The 21,887-nt window shown below is 44.7% G+C and overlaps 1 protein-coding gene across 1 annotated transcript in view; it reads left to right on the forward strand.

The window, feature by feature from the left end:
• LOC311107656 (microtubule-associated tumor suppressor 1 homolog A-like) overlaps positions 1-17,518 on the forward strand; it is a gene marked incomplete at both ends in the record, with an annotated part of 66,231 nt that extends 48,713 nt beyond the window's left edge. Inside the window, 4 exons of the mRNA XM_084150183.1 lie at positions 14,212-14,307; positions 16,794-16,904; positions 17,027-17,124; positions 17,254-17,518. Coding sequence (XP_084006309.1) covers positions 14,212-14,307; positions 16,794-16,904; positions 17,027-17,124; positions 17,254-17,518 — 570 coding nt within the window. The remainder of the gene's footprint in view (positions 1-14,211; positions 14,308-16,793; positions 16,905-17,026; positions 17,125-17,253) is intronic.
• Positions 17,519-21,887: the final 4,369 nt, after the last annotated feature.

The raw sequence follows: 21,887 nt of genomic DNA on the forward strand, positions 1-21,887 counted from the left end.
GTAAAATGTAAGAGCCATTGTGTTTGTATAAATAAACAACCGCCCTTTTGTTTTTTTCTGCAGGCTGTAGGTTGCTTGTATGAGAGGAAATGTTTTGCTCCGTCTGTTTTAACGACAAAGAATTATTGAATATGTTTTATTTTTAAACGTTCATCTCAATTAGACCGATCTGGTTTAATATAGGTGAAATTCCCAGTTGAATAACCTGGTTAAATAAAAATAAAGGTTAAATTAGTCTTTGCATGCAGCAAACCTGTAGGCATAGCCTATGTGGTTTCATGATCAAAAAATATAATGCTTTTGCCTTTGTTGCTTTTGTAGAGCAGTGTGAAAAAAAGTTTAAATTCCTTTATTATGTAGGCCTATACAGGCTAATTAAATACTAATTTTGATTATTATTATTATTATTATTATTAATCAGCTCGCCTCCCACTAGCCATCTCAGTGGGCAGGCAGTCTCCATTCGGCATAAAACACACACACCCACAAACACCCACACCCACACACACAAACACACACACACACAAACACATGCCCGTGTCCCAAACTAAGAAGAGAAGAGGATGAATGAACAATGAAGTTGAGCAAGCAAGACTTGTGTGTGAATAATGCGACAAAGGTGATTTCGTAGCATAGAATATAATGGCAACAAATTCAAAGATGCCGTCTTAAAATCAGCGGGACAAAAAATGATTGTCTGTTTGACCGCCCGCTTCCGCCAGCAGCATGAAAAATGCTGATCACGCTGCAATGATCTCTATGGGAAATAGCCAATGAATGCTTGATCCGATAATGTGGTCCGTGGCGCAATTGGCACACAGGGGCCAAATGTAGCTCTTTACACATCGCTGTGCGCATCTCAAATTTTGTAACAATGCGGAGGGCTCCATATAGCATTGACATGATTGGTTGACGGTAGGTGAGGGCGAGAGGTCCTATATAAACACAAATTCACTTCCTTGATAACTACCTTCACAACAGCTCTGTGATGCTCGACGAAGCACAAGAAGTATGACTGCCTTAACTTCTGCAGAGGCCATATCACCGTAAATGCTGCACAGCCAATGCAGATCTCAGATTGACCATGCAGCACCTTTAATGCAGCCCTCTGCCCCTATGCAATGGCCAAGCTACTCCATAGCTACCCTAGTGAAAAATGAAGGAATGTAGGGTTCTAAAAGGTAGGCTAAATGATTTGCTCATTGGTGAAATACTCGGCTATCTGACATCCCCACTTTTATAGGCCTGCTATCCATTTATTTGCGCGCAGGCAAATTTGCCTACTTCTTATGCGTGATGAGGATGCGTGACAGGACAGAGAAACCAGACACATGCCCACATGCTCACAAAAGACAATGAAAAAAAATTACAAAATATATAAGAAATTGAAAAAACTCATAATGATTTGAAATAAATCATAACTTCTTGGTCACAAGAAAAAACGTGCTGAGGTGCTAGGCAGTAGTCATTTATGGATACCTGATGAAAATTATGTAATTTTCACTCATTTTTGCGCAGGGCCCATGCAGAGCATATCTACAAAATAAAAAGCCTATTTATTCATAAAAACAGAAGATAATAAATATCATGAATCACAATGGTTAGCCTATGCAAATGAATAGGAAAACATTCTGACCTTATTAATAGGACTACATGTAGCCTTATTTGAAACACATGGCCAGAGAGAAGTCAAAGGATCCAAGAAGTCAGGCTATTGTTTGTCAAATCCAGAATAAATATGTGTATCAAATCTGTAGGTGATCAAAGATAAATATAGCTGAAATGTTCAGGTTTTGTCATGATCTGTGATCAAAATAGGCTGGGACGTTTTCGGTTCCATTTAGACTATAGATTATGCGTACGCAACTGCACTGAAATTAATAGCCTGATTCAATACGATTCCACCCTCCTGAGAATCAAAAATGTGTTTCTGTTAAGCTGTTCTGTCTATGGATAGACCTACCGCTTCTATCTTTCTGGTATTTTGCTAGAGGCATATCCTACCACTAATACAGTATTCTTAATTCCGGAATACTTAAAACAACCGGATAATGACACTTGCTTTAGGCTATATTTAAAATCCAATGTTTCGATAGGCCTATAGGCCTACCTAGCATGAACCCATGTTGAGGCTGAGCAAGACCTTCCATAGGCTAGTACAGGGTTCTCTTTCAGTCGACTCGGTTCGACATCTCACTATGGGACACGCCCCCTCTTTTGCGGGTCATTGGTTGAAGCCTTATTCAATCAGAGCTTTGTGGGTGTAAGCACCACATGTCTATATAACACCCTGCACTGCTCTGGTTTCCTCATTCTTCGCCTCTTCACAAGTCTATTTGGTTACTATCTGGTTACTAGCCCGTTAAGCAGCTTTCTTCAGAAAACTAGCTCTCAACTTAACTGTTCCTTTCAGTGTGGGTTACCACCCCACCACGGAGCGTTGAGTGGCTTATTTTCTAATTTCAGGAATTCTGCTAACTTCAGCTTCACTTTACCGAGTGAAGTTACCTCAGTTAGCTTATTAGCAGCACTTTTTTTAATCAGCTAGCTACAGTAAACCTGTTGCCTACACACAATTGGCGTTGTTAGCTAGCTAGCTCCACTACTTTAGCATCCCGCTAATAGCAGGTTCCCACAAAAATGTACTACTTCTACCCGGGGTCTCTAGCTCTCCGTCGGTTCCCACCGTTCGGAGTTAGCTAGCTGAACTTTCGAGTGTCTTGGCTAGTTAGTGGGCTAATGGCACCACTGGTGTTTTAGCTAGCAACCTCTGGGCTAAACCCCCATTCGGTTTGTTTGGCTAGCACGAGCTGTGCTGTTTCTTCAGAGCGTTACCCCACCATTGAAGACCATCCCTTTTACATTCCCCTGTGAAAGATAACCCAGCCATTCGTTCTACCTCGAATTACTTGGTTTACACACCGAGTCGGCACTTGGTATCTCACGCAACGGCTCGGCTAGCTGGCTATCATCACTCAGGTGATAGCATCACTGTTGGCTCTACTTTCACTACACCGAAAGTATAAAGACACCATACATGTCCTACCACCCTGGTAAAGAAAGCTTTCTGTTTCTGCTTACCTGGCTCAAGCTTACATTACCCTGTGTCTCTCACGACTTCGCGTCGTAGTAGCAGCGCGTGGAGTGGCTGGCTAGCCCCCCGGTAATTCCATTTCCTTTCGTCTGTCCGGTTGAAACGAGATGGCGACAGGCTTACCGGCCAAGTCGTCAGCGAAGGAGGAGAAAAAGCACTGCAAGCCTAGCAAAGTTTTCCCTGGCAATTGCGGGACAGATTCCCTCCACTCTGTACTACTTGCCTCGGCGTTGAACATGCTATGGAGGCTCTTGTTGACCCCGCTAGTTGTGTGCATTGCGCTCAGCTGGGCTCCGGTGTCCATAGATGTAGAGCGAAGTACATGGAAAGTATTGCCCAGGCCTCGTCCTTGCTCAAGGATGACTCTGTTGACAATGAAGTCCCAGAGGAGGGAGAAGCTACTCAGGAATCCCCTCTGTCTGTGCTTCAGGCTGATTCCGAGAACCCCCACCTTTCCCAGGGGGCGGACATGCATTCTGAAGAATCCGGAAGTGAGGACGACGGCATGTCTCTTGCCGCATCAGGAAACGCCCTCTCTCCAGGAGATGGATTACGCCCCTGGAGAATTTCTCCCCTCTGCTCAATTTGTGCTAACCAGCCAGACTGAAAAGGTAGGGCAGGAGTCAATAACTAACCTCCCCTTCTTCTAAGCAATCAGACGCGCTGCCATCAAACTTGATGTTGACTATCCCACGCCTCCCCGACCTTTGAAGAAGACTAGGATGGATGGAATCTCCTCCAGAGTAATTCTACATCCATCCGACATTGTGTACCAGCCTTCCCAGACTGTCTGGCGTTGTTTGAATCTTCCTAGGAGGAGTCACTCAAGTCACCTTCTCCTGTGAATGGCTACCCCCACTTGGATATGCATGGCATAGAGTCGTCGGGATGGCTCAGCCCGCCTCCCATGGAGCCTTCCCTGGCTGAGCATCGTGACCCGAAGGCTTTGAGCTCCTCTTCCTCTGACCACAAGCTCGCTCATCCCAATGACTGTTTCACCACGTCCGTGTATGAGAGGATCTATCAATCTGCAGCTCAGGCGGGGCGCTCCATGAATGAAGCTGCCCTCCTCTCCGTCTACATGGCGGTGCAGGCTAAAGAGCTGTGCGAATCCCTGGCGAACAAGTGGCACCGTCGACCGGGAGAAGCTAATGGAGCTAAGTCACCTTGCCGACCACACCACCTGGACCCTCAATTGTACCACTGAGGCTTCTGGGCTTCTCTGGCTGAACAACGCAAGGATGTCTGAGAGGGAGAAGGGAAAGATCCTGATTGGACAGATTGATCCCACCAAACTGTTTGAATAAGGCTTCAACCAATGACCTGCAAAAGAGGGTGTGTCCCATAGTGAGATGTCTGCCTCATCTCCTTCAGAGAACCGGGGTTACATACTGTAACCCAAAGTTTCCCAAAGTCAGTCCTGGGGCCCCCCTGGGTGCATGATTTGTTTTTTGCCCTAGCACTACACAGTTGATTCAAATAATCAAAGCTTTATAGTGAGTTGGTTATTTGAATCAGCTGTGTAGTGCTGGGGCAAAAACCAGAACGTGCACCCAGGGGGCGCCCCAGGACTGAGTTTGTGAAACCCTGGGCTAGTAGACTATGCAGAAAGCATTGCATTAATCATTGTTATAGCCTAGATCGCTTTATATAATCTGGACCGTTGTTTTTACTCACAAAAGGGTAGCCAAAGCTTTCTGCCCTTCTCCATCAAAAGGGTTATATCCTCAGATACCCCCTTAAATTCAAGCCCTGCTTTTTACCATAGCACATCAAGTGCTCCACAGAAATGTATAGCATATAGCCTAAGGAGTGCATGGTGACAGTGATTGCATCTGTCAAAGAGGTAAACCTATAGGCTACCTACCTCTTATTCAACGAAGCCCTCTTGTGTCCATATTGATTTTAGAAATAGGCCCATATCCACACAGTAATGGTGGCTGCAAATTAACTAGCTTAATATTTTTTTATAGCCTAGAGGTGATAGGCCTATTTTAGCTAAATCCACAAATTAAATTGATTAGATTACTCTGCCAATTAAAAATACACAAAAAAGCATAATGTATGTAGAAGTCATGCAGATGTTTGGAAGGCGTTCATGGTGAGATCTTAAGTAATAAACTGACAAGTAAACTGACACGTCTGCATGACGTGTGCGTGTCACTTGACATAAACGTGATGTGAACGTGTCGGCAGTTTGACGTTAATTAATGACGGTATCTTATGGCACTAGCAAGATGTTAGGTGACAGGTATCAGTAGCTTCATTCAGCAAAATTTAGGCCTGAATCATTCGCAATGCATTTGTGCATTAGCTAGAACTACACTACCTAGCTATAGAGGGAGTATTCAGCATTTACTGTGTGAACTGGTGTTGTTAGCATCCCTGCCTTTCGTTTCATGTGGATTGATTTGAGATTGGTTCAGCCAGCAAGCAGACAATAGCACATTTTTGTGCACATTTCCAATTTCATAAATACTGATTCTAGCACCACAAAACACCTTAGCTAGATGTAGAATTAAGTAGTGAACACTTGCTCAAGAAAAAAACGTCAAAATTAGCTAGACTAACTTTTGAGGATGAAAGGGGGTTGATGGGATGATGTCACCTTGGTAACATATTTGAATGTTTGGACAGCATATTGTAGCTGTTCCATGAGTGTTTGCAAGTTATCTGACAGGTCAGTGCAGATGGCGTCGCGCTATCTGATGTGAGACAATGCAGAGGTTCAATGATGATGAGCGACAAGAACTTCAATAAATAATTATTTAATAAATAATTTATAAATAGGCAACAAGAACTTCAGTAAATAATGATTTGATAAAAAAATAAAAAATTGGCAAAAAACTGTTCATTGTTAAGTCAATAAAATAGGTTAGTTATGGAGGATAGCTAGGCTAATGTTACTTCTCCTTTGCTAGCTAGCTAGCTAGCCAACTAAAAGCAAGCTAACACAATCACACCAAGCAGCTGAAATAGCAGCACACTATCTGCATTTTAGTTTGTTTTACCTTTGTTTCTATATTACAATTTCTTTGGCTATATCAATTATATTGATCCTGATATATTAATTTGCCTGGCTAAGAGATGCTGTCAGTCTCTTCACGTTCATATGCATTTTATTTTTTATTTTATTTAACCTTTTTTTAACTAGGCAAGTCAGTTAAGAACAAATTCTTATTTACAATGACGGCCTACCAAAAGGCAAAAGGCCTCCGGCGGGGACGGGGGCTGGGATCAACAAAAAAATAAATATAGGACAAAACACACATCACGACAACAGAGAACCCACAACGCAACATAAAGAGAGACCTAAGACAACAACATAGCATGGCAGCACCACATGACATTACAGCATGGCAGCAACACCACATGACAACAACATGGTAGCAACACAACATGGCAGCAGCACAACATGGTAGCAGCACAAAACATGGTATAAACTTTATTGGGCACAGACAACAGCACAAAGGCAAGAAGGTAGAGACAACAATACATCACGCGTGCATGGCACGGTGGAGATCGCCCCAAAAAACTGCAACATGTTTGCACAGGTCAGATAGGCACACAGCGAGGGATATATTAACTAGGGGTTTGCCCACATGACCATAGTGTCACACCCTGGCTCTGGGACTCTATATGTTGAGCCAGGGTGTGTGCATTCTATGTGTTCATTTTCTATGTTGGGTGTTCTAGGTTGTCTATGTCTATGTTTGCATGTGTGACTCCCAATCAGAGGCAACGAGTGTCAGCTGTCGGCTGGTTGTCTCTGATTGGGAGCCATATTTAAACTGTGTGTTTTCTCTTGGGTGTTGTGGGTTTTTGTTCCGTGTCGGTATGTTAACCGTTGGACTTCACGAGTCGTGTTTTGTTTGTATTTTGGAAACTTTAATTAAATAAAGTCATGTTTCTTTCACACGCTGCGCCTTGGTCTACTTCGCTACTAGACGATCGTGACAGAAAAACCCACCGTACAAGGACCAAGCAGCGTGTCCAGGAGCAGGCAGCCTGGTCATGGGAGGAAGCGCCAGGAGAGGAGATGGAGAGGCTGGCGATGGCCCAGGTGGGCAAAGTGTGGTCCTGGGAGGACATGCTCGGGGGCAAGGGACCTTGGGGTAGGATCAAGGCCCTGGCGAGAGAGGAGCAGCGGCGTCAGCAGTGCCATCGTCGGACGGACGAGAGGCACCCCCAATAATTTTTTAGGGGGGGGCACACGGCATGGGCGCCTGGGCAGCAGGAGGCTGCCACAGGGCGAAATAGGAGAAGAGGAGAGAAGGCCACCGGGTTACGGGAGCCATTGGCGAGAGGAGGGAAGGAAGTCGTAGAGGCACGGCGAGAGGGACTGAGGTGTATTGCCAGTCCGGTCCGGCCCGTTCCTGATCCCCGTTTAAAGCCAGTGGTGTGTGTTCCCAGTACGGTCCGGCCTGTCCCTGCTCCACGCACCAAACCTACGGTGTGCGTCGACAGCCCTGCCCGGCCTGTCCCTGCTCCACGCACCAAACCTACGGTGTGCGTCGCCAGCCCAGCCCGGCCTGTCCCTGCTCCACGCACCAAACCTACGGTGTGCGTCGCCAGCCCAGCCCGGCCTGTCCCTGCTCCACGCACCAAGCCTACGGTGTGCGTCGATAGCCCAGTCCGACCTGTCCCTGCTCCACGCACCAAGCCTACGGTGTGCGTCGACAGCCCTGCCCGGCCTGTTCCTGCTCCACGCACCAAGCCTACGGTGTGCGTCGTCAGCCCAGCCCGGCCTGTCCCTGCTCCACGCACCAAGCCTACGGGGTGCGTCGCCAGCCCTGTCCGGCCTGTCCCTGCTCCACGCACTAAGTCTACGGGGTGCGTCGTCAGCCCAGCCCGGCCTGTCCCTGCTCCACGCACTAAGCCTACGGTGTGCGTCGTCAGCCCAGCCCGGCCTGTCCCTGCTCCACGCACCAAGCCTACGGGGTGCGTCGCCAGCCCTGTCCGGCCTGTCCCTGCTCCACGCACCAAACCTACGGTGTGCGTCGCCAGCCCAGCCCGGCCTGTCCCTGCTCCACGCACCAAGCCTACGGTGTGCGTCGACAGTCCTGTCCGGCCTGTCCCTGCTCCACGCACCAAGCCTACGGTGTGCGTCGACAGCCCTGCCCGGCCTGTTCCTGCTCCACGCACCAAACCTACGGTGTGCGTCGCCAGCCCAGCCCGGCCTGTCCCTGCTCCACGCACCAAACCTACGGTGTGCGTCGCCAGCCCAGCCCGGCCTGTCCCTGCTCCACGCACCAAACCTACGGTGTGCGTCGCCAGCCCAGCCCGGCCTGTCCCTACTCCACGCACCAAGCCTATGGTGTGCGTCGACAGCCCAGCCCGGCCTGTCCCTGCTCCACGCACCAAGCCTACGGTGTGCGTCGTCAGCCTGGTCCAGCCCGTTCCTGCCACTCGCACCAAGCCAGGGGTGCGAGTCGTCAGCCTGGTCCAGCCTGTTCCTGCCACTCGCACCAAGCCAGGGGTGCGAGTCGTCAGCCTGGTTCAGCCCGTTCCTGCTACTCGCACCAAGCCCGGGGGGCGAGTCGTCAGCCTGGTAAGACCGGTCAGCTGCTCCACAACGGAGCGTAAGCAATCCGCTCCGTCAATGTCCAGTCCAGATCCAGCCAGCGGGGTCAGACCGGACCAGGGGCGCTACGGGGGAATTATGGAGGGGTGGGGGTCAAGGCCGGAGCCGGAGCCGCCTCCGAGGAGGAATGCCCACCCAGCCCTCCCCTGTTTGGGGTTTTGTTGAGGCGCGGTCGCAGTCCGCGCCTTTAGGGGGGGGTACTGTCACACCCTGGCTCTGGGACTCTATATGTTGAGCCAGGGTGTGTGCATTCTATGTGTTCATTTTCTATGTTGGGTGTTCTAGGTTGTCTATGTCTATGTTTGCATGTGTGACTCCCAATCAGAGGCAACGAGTGTCAGCTGTCGGCTGGTTGTCTCTGATTGGGAGCCATATTTAAACTGTGTGTTTTCTCTTGGGTGTTGTGGGTTTTTGTTCCGTGTCGGTATGTTAACCGTTGGACTTCACGAGTCGTGTTTTGTTTGTATTTTGGAAACTTTAATTAAATAAAGTCATGTTTCTTTCACACGCTGCGCCTTGGTCTACTTCGCTACTAGACGATCGTGACACATAGACCCCTTTCTGTGTTTGCAAACATTGCCACACGAGGGCGATGTGCGCAAGTTGGTGGCAGAACACGGGGCAGTTCTTACAGAACACCAGCAAAAAAAGCCTCTATTTACATGTTGATTATGAGCGCATTTCACACTACTTTTGGATTATAATTGCAGAGAGAACAGTCTATGACTAGGGTGACTGGAATCTTTGCCAATTTTTAGGGCCTTCCTCTGACACGGCCTGGTATAGAGGTCCTGGATGGCAGGAAGCTTGGCCCCAGTGATGTACTCGGCCATACGCACTACCCTCTGTAGTGCCTTGCAGTCGGAGGCCGAGCAGTTGCCATACCAGGCGGTGATGCAACCAGTCAGGATGCTCTCGATGGTGCAGCTGTAGAACTTTTTGAGGATCTGAGGACCCGTGCCAAATCTTTTCAGTCTCCTGAGGGGGAATAGGCTTTGTCGTGCCCTCTTCACGACTGTCTTGGTGTGTTTGGACCATGATAGTTTCTTGGTGATGTGGACCAAGGAACTTGAAGCTCTCAACCTGCTCCACTACAGCCCTGTCGATGAGAATGGGGGCGTGCTCGGTCCTCCTTTTCCTGTACTGTAGTTATTTTGCAAAGATCACAACCAAATGTAATCTTAGCGACTGTTCAAACAAGAATCAAAACATAATTGTAAGCGTATGAGAACCCCAAAAAGTGATTTTGTTTAGAAGTAATACAAACGTAAATCTAGGCTATGTTGAATGGGCGCATTTGGCGATGGCTTTCTTACTGCAGCCAAGAGTCGCGTGCATCTGTGCGTGATGTCAGTGTGTTGTGTACTGGAAAGGGGTCTACACTCGTATTCGTATCCGTAAATTGACAGTTGATAGTCTGATCAGACCGGATGATACTCGTGATTAGATTTGTTTGTTTGTTTTAATATGCCTGAGTTTAAAGACCAAACAAGCTGCAGATTAGGAGCAGCGGAGGGGTGTGTGTCTGACCTGTGTGTGTGTGTCCTCAACTTGCAGCAGGCAGAATGCGCGTCAGCATTTCATATTTTTTCCCTAACCTAGCCCAGCTTGTTAGATAGTACAGTCGCGGTCAAAAGTGTTGAGAATGACACAAGTATTGGTCTTCACAAAGTTTGCTGCTTCAGTGTTTTTAGATATTTTTGTCAGATGTTACTATGGTATACAGAAGTATATTTACAAGCATTCCATAAGTGTCAAAGGCTTTTATTGACAATTACATTAAGTTTATGCAAAGAGTCAATATTTGCAGTGTTGACCCTTCTTTTTCAAGACCTCTGCAATCCGCCCTGGCATGCTGTCAATTAACTTCTGGGCCACATCCTGACTGATGGCAGCCCATTCTTGCATAATCAATGATTGGAGTTTGTCAGAATTTGTGGGTTTTTGTTTGTCCACACGCCTCTTGAGGATTGACCACAAGTTCTCAATGGGATTAATGTCTGGGGAGTTTCCTGGCCATGGACCCAAAATGTCGATGTTTTGTTCCCCAAGCCACTTAGTTATCACTTTTGCCTTATGGCAAGGTGCTCCATCATGCTGGAAAAGGCATTGTTCATCTCAAAACTATTCTTGGATGATTAGGAGAAGTTGCTCTCTGAGGATGTGTTGGTACCACTCTTTATTCATGGCTGTGTTCTTAGGCAAATTTGTGAGTGAGCCCACTCCCTTGGCTGAGAAGCAACCCCACACATGAATGGTCTCAGGATGCTTTACTGTTGGCATGACACAAGACTGATGGTAGCGCTCACCTTGTCTTCTCCGGACAAGCTTTTTTCCGGATGCCCCAAACAATCGGAAAGGGGATTCATCAGAGAAAATGACTTTACCCCAGTCCTCAGCAGTCCAATCCCTGTACCTTTTGCAGAATATCAGTTTGTCCCTGATGTTTTTCCTGGAGAGAAGTGGCTTCCTCGCTGCCCTTCTTGACACCAGGCCATCCTCCAAAAGTATTCGCCTCCCTGTGCGTGCAGATGCACTCACACCTGCCTGCTGCCATTCCTGAGCAAGCTCTGCACTGGTGGTGCCCCGATCCCGCAGCTAAATCAACTTTAGGAGACGGTCCTGGCGCTTGCTGGACTTTCTTGGGCGCCCTAAAGCCTTCTTCACAACAATTGAACCTCTCTCCTTGAAGTTCTTGATGATCCAATAAATGGTTGATTTAGGTGCAATCTTACTAGCAGCAATATCCTTGCCTGTGAAGCACTTTTTGTGCAAAGCAATGATGATGGCACGTGTTTCCTTGCAGGTAACCATGGTTAACAGAGGTAGAACAATGATTTCAAGCACCACCCTCCTTTTAAAGCTTCCAGGCTGTTATTCTAACTCAATCAGCATGACAGAGTGATATCCAGCATTGTCCTCGTCAACACTCTCACCTGTGTTAACGAGAGAATCACTGACATGATGTCAGCAGGTCCTTTTGTGGCAGGGCTGAAATGCAGTGGAAATGTTTTTTGGGGATTAAGTTCATTTTCATGGCAAAGAGGGACTTTGCAATTAATTGCAATTCATCTGATCACTCTTCATAACATTCTGGAGTATATGCAAATTGCCATCGTAAAAACTGAGGCAGCAGACTTTGTGAAAATTAATATTTGTGTATTCTCAAAACTTTTGACCACAACTGTGTGCACATTGATAGCTTGTAGCAATCGTCCTTGCCATTTGATGTATAATAGTAGCAGGCTAACAGGAGGCACCAGCACCGAGTGGACAAAGAAATAGGGTTTCACTCTATCCAATCAGAGTGCCCTTCTCTTTACAGACAGGCAAACTAGCCAGTTTAGTTATTTAGACCACGTAGCACCTCACTTGACTGTTTTTTCCCCCTTCCGTTTCTTACCCTGAACTAAAGGACTATCGCCCTGTAGCACTCACTTCTGTCATCATGAAGTGCTTTGTGAGACTAGTCAAGGATCATACCACCTCCACCTTACCTGTCACCCTAGACACCTTACCGCCCCAATAGGTCCACTGACGATGCAATCGCCATCACACTGCACACTGCCCTATCCCATCTGGACAAGAGGAATACCTATGTAAGAATGCTGTTCATTGGCTATAGTTCAGCATTCAACACCATAGTACCCTCCAAGCTCATCATCAAGCTTAATGCCCTGGGTCTCAACCCCGCCCTGTGTAATTGGGTCCTGGAATTCCTGACGGGCCAACCCCAGGTGGTGAAGGTAGGAAACAACATCTCCACTTTGCTGATCCTCAACACTGTGGTCCCACAAGGGTTTGTGCTCAGCCCCCTCCTGTACTCGCTGTTCACCCATGACTGCGTAGCCATGCACTCCTCCAACTCAATCATCAAGTTCGCAGACGACACAACAGTAGTAGGCTTGATTACCAACAACGATGAGACAGCCTACAGGGAGGAGGTGAGGGCTCTCGGAGTGTGGTGTCAGGAAAATAACCTCTCACTCAATGTAAAAAAAAAAAGGAGCTGATCGTGGACTTCAGGAAACAGCAGAGGGAGTACCCCCCTATCCACATTGACGGGACAGCAGTGGAGAAGGTGGAACGTTTTAAGTTCCTCTGCGTACATATCACTGACAAACTGAAATGGTCCACCCACACAGACAGTGTGGTGAAGAAGGTGCAACAACGCCTCTTCAACCTCAGGAGGCTGAAGGAATTATGTCTGTCACCTAAAACCCTCACAAACTTTTACAGATGCACAATTACACCGCCCACAACCATAGGGCTCTCCAGAGGGTGGTGCGTTCTGCACAATGCATCACCGGGGGCAAACTACCTGCCCTCCAGGACACCTACAGCACCCGATGTCACAGGAAGGCCAAAAAGATAATCAAGGACAACTACCACGCGAGCCACTGCCTGTTCACCCCGCTATCATCCAGAAGGCGAGGTCAGTACAGGTGCATCAAAACTGGGACCGAGAGACTGAAAAACAGCTTCTACCTTCATGGCCATCAGACTGTTAAACAGCCATCACTAGCACAGAGAGGCTGCTGCCTACATACAGACTTGAAAATCACTGGCCACTTTAATAAATGGAACACTAGTCACTTTAATAATGCCACTTGAATAATGTTTACATATCTTTTATTACCCATCTCATATGAATATACTGTATTCTATTCTATACTATCTATTGCATCTTAGCCTATGCCGCTCTGATAATGACATTGCTCATCCATATATTTATATATTCTTATTCCATTCCTTTACTTAGATTTGTGTGTATTAGGTTTTTGTTGTGGAACTGTTAGATATTACTTGCTAGATATTGCTGCACTGTCGGAACTAGAAGCACAAGCATTTCGCTACACTCGCAATAACATCTGCTAACCATGTGTATGTGACTAACACATTTGATTTGATTTGATTTGATTTGACTGACTGAAATGAGAAAGATGCGTGCTGGCTCCCGAAAATTGGGGACACAGTCTTTTCATGCCACTTCGAAACGAAGTGATTTTCATAGCAGGTTAGGAGAACATTTTTGCTAACTCTTTTCCTAACCTAACCTGCTATCTTAATTTTCCTAACCTGCTGTGCAAATTCTCCTAACCTGCTACAAAAAAAGTCACTCCCGTATCGAAGTGGCATGAAAATAGTGTTTCTCTAGTAGTGTGACCGGTGTAGATTGCCTCTACGTTGTGTTTTGATCGGCTTACATATGACCATAGGATCTGGGTTGGTGTTGATATGGAATGTTGTGCTGCTGTTATGCACCAACTCCTCTCATCCACATAGATGCAGTAGAAAGGGTATGAATAACAATCATCTCTTTTGACAACGATACAATATAATGCAATGTACAGTATAAAATGTAGCTAATGTACAGTTTAGCCTATAGGCCTGGTCTAGCCAACTTTCATAAATGACAGCCAGGTGTTATGTACAGTTAGTACATGATGTGCACTTGCAAACTAACAGTCAAATATCTTCAAAATATCAAATAGTGACAAATAGTGGCCTCATGATGTGTGTTGTTCCTCAGGGCCAGATTCAAGAGCTCACAGAGGAAAACACAACCCTGAACCAAAGGCTAAAAGCAGAGGAGGACCGGAGGAGGGAGCTGGCTGAGAGAAATCAGGTAGGCCTACTGCCAACACCTCTCTCTCTATTCACTCTTATCTTACAGACCACTCCAATATCGTTCTATGAAAGCAGTGTTAAACCGAACTCACACAGGGATATTTTTTACGGACATGCTCACGCTGGGAAAAGAACGCATGGGAGTTAATGAATGAAAATAGACTGGCCGTGAGCATCAACAGCGTCATAGTGCGTCAAATTTGAAAGCAAGTCTTTTTCTCGCATCTACTGGACCAATGCTGTTAAAATGAGCTGATAAAGTGTCCGAAAATAGACTCTTTGTGCGTTGTTACGTCTGGAATTGTCAAATATATAGGAAAACGTGTCTGTTTAGTGTTAAGTTTAACTGACTGTGCCATTATTATGTATAGGCTCGTGCTAATATCTAAACGGTGTAGCAATGGATGAATTCAACAACATTCTATACATTCATGAACTGGATTGTATTTCGGAATTATATATCACGTTGTCAATGTCATTTCTTGACTATATCACTGTTGTAGTTTACAGCCAATTGGATGGATACAGTTCAAACAAAGTGCATGGTTAGTGAGTGCCTTGGTTTAAATTAATAATATCTGGTCTAGAGATTGAGTGGGTCATTTGTAGAAAAGGAATTAGAGAATTGTTATGATCTTCCCTACTTTAAGCAGGCTTGTAGTTAAAACATTTATTGGGCTGTAGGCTAGGGTTTTCTGACAAATAGGCTACTTATTTGAAAACAATAGCCTGCCTGTGTTGATTTCGATCATAGGCATAGGCTATAGCCTAGGCAGTCTATAGCTGGATAACTCGAGGAATGGGGTAGGCTAACTCCACTCCAATTTCAAAAGAGAATATAACTATTTATTTTAGCTTTTCATGACAATTACGCCGGCATTAAGTGACACACTACGTGGTCTATGTGAAATAATGCTCCCTACTCTCGCAAGCAAATCTGACGCCGTTGACGGGTATCTCTCGATGTGATTTGGGCTTTAATGACGCTAAGCAACAGCACTCCCTTTTTCATAATATAATTTATGCCAAAGCAGATGCGTTAATCCAAAGCAATTTAGAGTCATGCATGCATATATTTTACATATGCGTAGCCCCGAGAATCGAACCCACAATCCTGGCGTTGCAAGTGCCATGCTTTACCAACTTAGCCGTACAGTACCTCCCGAGTGTATAGTGTGTTTTTTTGCATTCAAAATGGCACACTATTTCCCAGCTGTGGAAAAAGTACCCAATTGTCATACTTGAGTAAAAGTAAAGATACCTTCATAGAAAATGACTCAAGTAAAAGTGAAAGTCACCCAGTAAAATACCACTTGATTAAAAGTCTAAAAGTATTTGGTTTTAAATATACTTAAGTATCAAAAGTAAATGTAATTGCTAAAATATACTTAAGTATTAAAAGTACAAGTACAAGTATACATCATTTCAAATTCCTTATATTAAGCAAACCAGATGTCACCATTTTGTTGTTTTTAGAAACAAAGTATTTGCCTTTAGTGAGTCTGCCAGATCAGAGCCAGTAGGGATGACCAGGGATGTTCTCTTGATAAGTGCGTGAATTGGACCATGTTCCTGTCCTGCTAAGCATTCAAAATGTAACGAGTACTTTTGGGTGTCAGGGAAAATGTATGGAGTAAAAAGTATATTCTGTTTTTTAGGAATGTAGTGAAGTAAAAGTTGTAAAAAACATATATAAAGTAAAATACAGATACTCAGACTATTTATTAGTACTTTAAAGTATTTTTTACTTAAGTACTTTACACCACTGCTATTTCCTATATAGTGCACTCCTTCTGACCAGAGCCTCTTGTCAAGGCTCTGGTCAAAAGCAATGCACTATATAGGAAATAGGGTCCCATTTCCAACGCAACCCAAAAGTGCTGTGTTAAAGCTTTTGGTCATAATGAGTGTTAAGTGGGTGCCCTTTTCTCTCAGCATTCTGACAATGTACATGAGGGGATTGAGATAACGACCCCTGTACTGCCCTGCGTGCCACTCGAGTGGACTATAAGTAGTCTGACAATAACCACCAGGATCAACCCAGTGACCCACTGCCGGCTTGCGACTGTGGGAGTCATGGTGTATAGTTAAATACCACACAGTGTATAGTTTTATAACCAATAATTAATTTTAATGGACCCATGCTGTGCGGTTCAAGGCATTTACCATTTATGACATGTATTTTGTGCTAGGGCTTATACATTGTGGTGTTTCTGTCACCTACCACTCTGTTAATTGATTATGGATTTATGGTTGTATAACAGTTATGGGCAGAGGCAAATCTCATCTGGAATTACCACACTCATACAGGCTGAAGAAATAGGATCTTTGTGAAGGATTGGAAGTTAGATGCTACTACATTTGCCTTACATATGTTTGATAGTTTACGACAATGACTTTACATATTCTCTTCATGTGTTTTATAGTTTACTGAGTCTTAGTTAGACCTTGAGTGTTACTCACCCTCTTGTTGTGCCGTTCCAGAAAGACTCCCTGTATCTGGAACAGGAGCTGGAGAGCCTCAAAGTAGTGTTGGACATCAAGAACAAACAGCTGCACCAACAGGACCACAAACTCATGCAGATGGACAAACTGGTGAGCACCATAGATACCCCACCCACTCACTGTCAATGACATATAGTTCACAGACATCCATTTTAAGACAGAAACAATGTTGATTTCATCTGTCATGTTTAATGTTTTTGTTGTTTTTGTAGATAGAGAAAAGCGTTAAGCTAGACGAATGTCTTATAAAGGTCCAACAGGAGAATGAGGACCTGAAAGCCCGCATGGACAGACATGCTGCTTTGTCGAGGTAGAATAACTGCTCATTCTCTCTTTCTCCTGTATTCTTAAATCAATCTGGGACTGGTTTGTATGTGGGCTTCTATGCATCCATGTGTGTTTTCTCCTCCCTAACTCTTTTCTTGACATCCCTTTCCAGACAACTGTCCACAGAGCAGGTGATACTGCAGGAGTCTCTCCACAAGGAATCCAAGGTAAACAAGCGGCTGTCTATGGAGAACGAGGAGCTCATGTGGAAGCTGCACAACGGGGACCTGAACAGCCCCCGCAAGATGTCCCCCACCTCCCCCTCGCACCACTCCCTCAGCCTCCAATCACCTCGCAGCTCTGCTGTCTTCACCAGCCCCATCCAATCACCTCGCAACTCTGCAGTCTTCTCCAGTCCTCCCGTCTCACCCAGATAACAGCGGCCCACTGCTTCCAGGAAGCAGGCTCTCTCTCGCTCTCCTCTGATTGGACATAGTCCAGGAAGCAGCCTCTCTCTCTCCTTTCTGATTGGACCGAGTCCAATCTTCATACTGAAGAGCTTTATTAGCTGACAGGGATCACCGGCATGGTACCCAGAGTTGACTATGATAGTATTCCTTAATGGATCTACTTTCTGTTGACACTTACTGCAGATCAATGACTCTATGAAAAAAGACTATGTTGCACTGAAGCGCCACCCGTTGTTTTCTCTTTGCCTTTCTTGTCTGATATTATAGGTGGAAAAAAGGAAATCTCAGGACCTGTATATAATGAGACACTATATTTGTTACTCTTCTTTCTCAGTGGTTGACACACACACACACACACACACACACACACACACACACACACACACACACACACACACACACACACACACACACACACACACACACACACACCAGTGCCATTGGAAAGATGTTTGGGGGTTGGGGGTGCTGCGATTATTTTCGTAGACGGGGGGGCAGATATATTTTTTTGCGCTATAGACGGCTATATCGGTCCGCTAATACAGGAATAGTAAAGGCCCAGTGCACTACTTTTGTGAAGATTTAAAAATCTCTCTCTCTATATATATTTTTTAATATTTTTATTGTGATTTTTCTGGGGTTGCTGCAGCACCCTCAGCTCCCCGACTTCCCAAGGGTTATGCAGTGGTGCTCGTGATCAAAGGCAGACCTGTATGTTGACTGACTGGAAATATGTGATGCTCAGCTTCTGTAATCATATTGCTATGAGAATCAGCATGGCTATGAATCCAAAAATAACATGGAATCCCCTCCCATGATTTGTGTGAGTAAGTGATGGCAGCCGTTTGCTACCCCTCGTACATTACGATTAGAAATGACTCAAATTGCACACTTGTCATGAAAAGTTGTCCCCCACGATGAAATCGGGGAGGGGACTGTGGATCGGTCTCCGTCCGTCTGTTCGTTCATACGTTAGTCACACGCGATATCTCAGACAGCACAGTTGGATGATGCATCTGGCCATAGAGATCTGGCATTTACAAAATTACACTGATTGGCCCAAGACGGGAGCTATAGTAATTAACTGAAATGTGTGAGTCACACGAGAGGAAGAAGCGAAGCGAGAGGGATAACTGGGCCCAAAATCTGTCTTCTCCAGCAGATTTTGGCAAGGCATTTTTGTATGGAACCTTGTTTATTTGGATCCTCATCAGCTTTTGCAGAATCATCAGCTACTCTTCCTGGGGTCCACAAAAAAACACAAAACATGACAAGTAACAAAACACTGATACACAAGGACAGCCACACAAATTTAAAATACAACAATATACAAACAATACAACAAAGAATTATACAAACAATAAAACTGAAAAAATATGTGTGTCCCCTCACAGTCCCCGCCGTTCCATGAGATCTGTTTTTTTAAAGGTAATTTTAATGGTCACACCCTTTATGCCAGGGTTCTCCAACTGGTGGCCCGTTGGCCGAATTTGATTATATATATTTTTTACATTAAAGACAGTAAAAACAACAGCAAATCAGCTCCAATTTGGAAATCTGTTCCAAAGTATTTCGACGCATAAAAGAGATATTATGTACGAAAAAGTATGAAAAATGTATGCACTCAATACTGGATAAGAGCAGATGCTAAATTACTAAAAATGCAAATGTAAATGTTATCGTATACAAATGTAAGCAAGGTTTGAAATTATTATATTTTAGTCAAATAGGATATATGTTTGGGCCTCTTGTGGCCAATTTGCATTCTTACAAATTATTTGTAATTATGTTCTGGGCCCCTGATCTTCCGCTCAAGGAAAAATCGTCCCGCGGCTGAATGTAGTTGATGATCCCTGCTTTATGCACAACTCCAATTGAGGATTAGCAATTAGAGAATGTTTTGAACCAAATACAATGCTTTTAGTTTTAGATGTATTTAAGATCAGTTTATTATTAATCACCCATTCTGATACTGACTGTAACTCCTTATTTAGAATTTCAGTGAGCTCACTGACTTTGGGTGCTGACATGTAGTGTGTGGGATCAACCGCATACATAGTCATTCTAGCTTTAAAACAAGTTTCTGTCCTGTATGTTGCGAGCATTACTGTACGTTGAGCCCCTTTTCTCACGGTTGGCTGTTATTCCATCTGGCTGTTTTTAATCATGTAATCTGTATAGTAATTGAGGAAACATTTACATAAATATAAACATAAACCTTCTACAACACATACTTCTCAATACCATCGTAATCACTCCTCATAGATAATTAATGAGAGCTTTCACTGTAGGAATTTTGCTTTCGGTGATGCATCCACCACATGCATGCTATCGTTCATAAATTGGATATTAACAATAATGTCCTGTCTATTTTTTAATGTTGATGGTCTTTACTGTAATTACTTATTTACAGGTTATATAGACCTCTAACTGTTCAATACTACAGTTGAAGTCGGAAGTTTACATACAGTTAGGTTGGAGTCATTAAAACTTATTTTTCAACCACTCCACAAATGTCTTGTTAACGAACTATAGTTTTGGCAAGTCGGTTAGGACATCTACTTTGCGCATGACACCAAGTAATTTTTTCAACAATTGTTTACAGACAGATTATTTCACTTATAATTAACTGTATCACAATTCAAGTGGGTCAGAAGTTTACATACACTAAGTTGACTGTGCCTTTAAACAGCTTGGAAAATTCCAGAAAATGATGTCATGGCTTTAGAAGCTTCTGATAGTCTAATTGACATCATTTGAGTCAATTGGAGGTGTACCTGTGGATGTATTTCAAGGCCTACCTTCAAACTCAGTGCCTCTTTGCTTGACATCATGGGAAAATCAAAAGAAATCAGCCAAGACCTCAGAAAAAAAATGTAGACCTCCTCAAGTCTGGTTCATCCTTGGGAGCAATTTCCAAACGCCTGAAGGTACCACGTTCATCTGTACAAACAATAGTACGCAAGTATAAACATCGTGGGACCACGCAGCCATCATACCGCTCAGGAAGGAGACGCGTTCTGTCTCCTAGAGATTAACGTACTTTGGTGCGAAAAGTGCAAATCAATCCCAGAACAACAGCAAAGGACCTTGTGAAGATGCTGGAGGAAACAGGTACAAAAGTATCTATATCCACAGTAAAACAAGTCCTATATTGACATAACCTGAAAGGCCGCTCAGCAAGGAAGAAGCCACTGCTCCAAAACCGCCATAAAAAAGCCAGACTACGGTTTGCAACTGCACATTGGGACAAAGATCGTACTTTTTGGAGAAATGTCCTCTGGTCTGATGAAACAAAAATAGAACTGTTTGGCCATAATGACCATCGTTATGTTTGGAGGAAAAAGGGGGGTGGGGCTTGCAAGCCGAACAACACCATCCCAACCGTGAAGCATAGGGGGTGGCAGCATCATGCTGTGGGGGTGCTTTGCTGCAGGAGGGACTGGTGCACTTCACAAAATAGATGGCATCATGAGGAAGGAAAATGATGTGGATATATTAAAGCAACATCTCCAGACATCAGTCAGGAAGTTAAAGCTTGGTCAAATGGGTCTTCCAAATGGACAATGACCCCAAGCATACTTCCAAAGTTGTGGCAAAATGGCTTAAGGACAACAAAGTCAAGGTATTGGAGTGGCCATCACAAAGCCCTGACCTCAATCCTATAGAACATTTTTGGGCAGAACTGAAAAAGGGTGTGAGAGCAAGGAGGCACTCAAACCTGACTCAGTTACACCAGCTCTGTCAGGAGGAATGGGCCAAAATTCACCCAACTTATTGTGGGAAGCTTGTGGAAGGATACCCAAAACGTTTGACCCAAGTTAAACCATTTAAAGGCAATGCTACCAAATACTAATTGAGTGTATGTAAACTTCTGACCCACTGGGAATGTGATGAAATAAATTAAAGCTGAAATAAATCATTCTCTGCTATTATTCTGACATTTCATATTCTTAAAATAAAGTGGTGATCCTAACTGACCTAAGACAGGGAATTTTTACTAGGATTAAACATCAGGAATTGTGAAAAACTGAGTTTAAATGTATTTGGCTAAGGTGTATGTAAACTTCCGACTTCAACTGTACAGGTTGGTGGCCTGAGGACTCAAAGCTGTGTGTTTTGAAGGTTTGTTGTTGTTGTTGGTTTGTTTGTTTCACCATTGATCCAATTCAAACGACTGTTTGTGCATGTTTGATGACCTGTTGTCTAGCACCCCTCCCTCACCCAAACCTCCTACTGCAGCTTTAAAGTGGGGGGTGTTTACAAAGATAATGTCACTACAGTTAAAAAGCAAAGAGAACCTATGCTTGATGGATGGGATACATGTCACAAAATA

This window comes from Coregonus lavaretus, assembly GCF_964263955.1.
Source record: "Coregonus lavaretus genome assembly, chromosome: 32".
NCBI lineage: Eukaryota > Metazoa > Chordata > Actinopteri > Salmoniformes > Salmonidae > Coregonus > Coregonus lavaretus.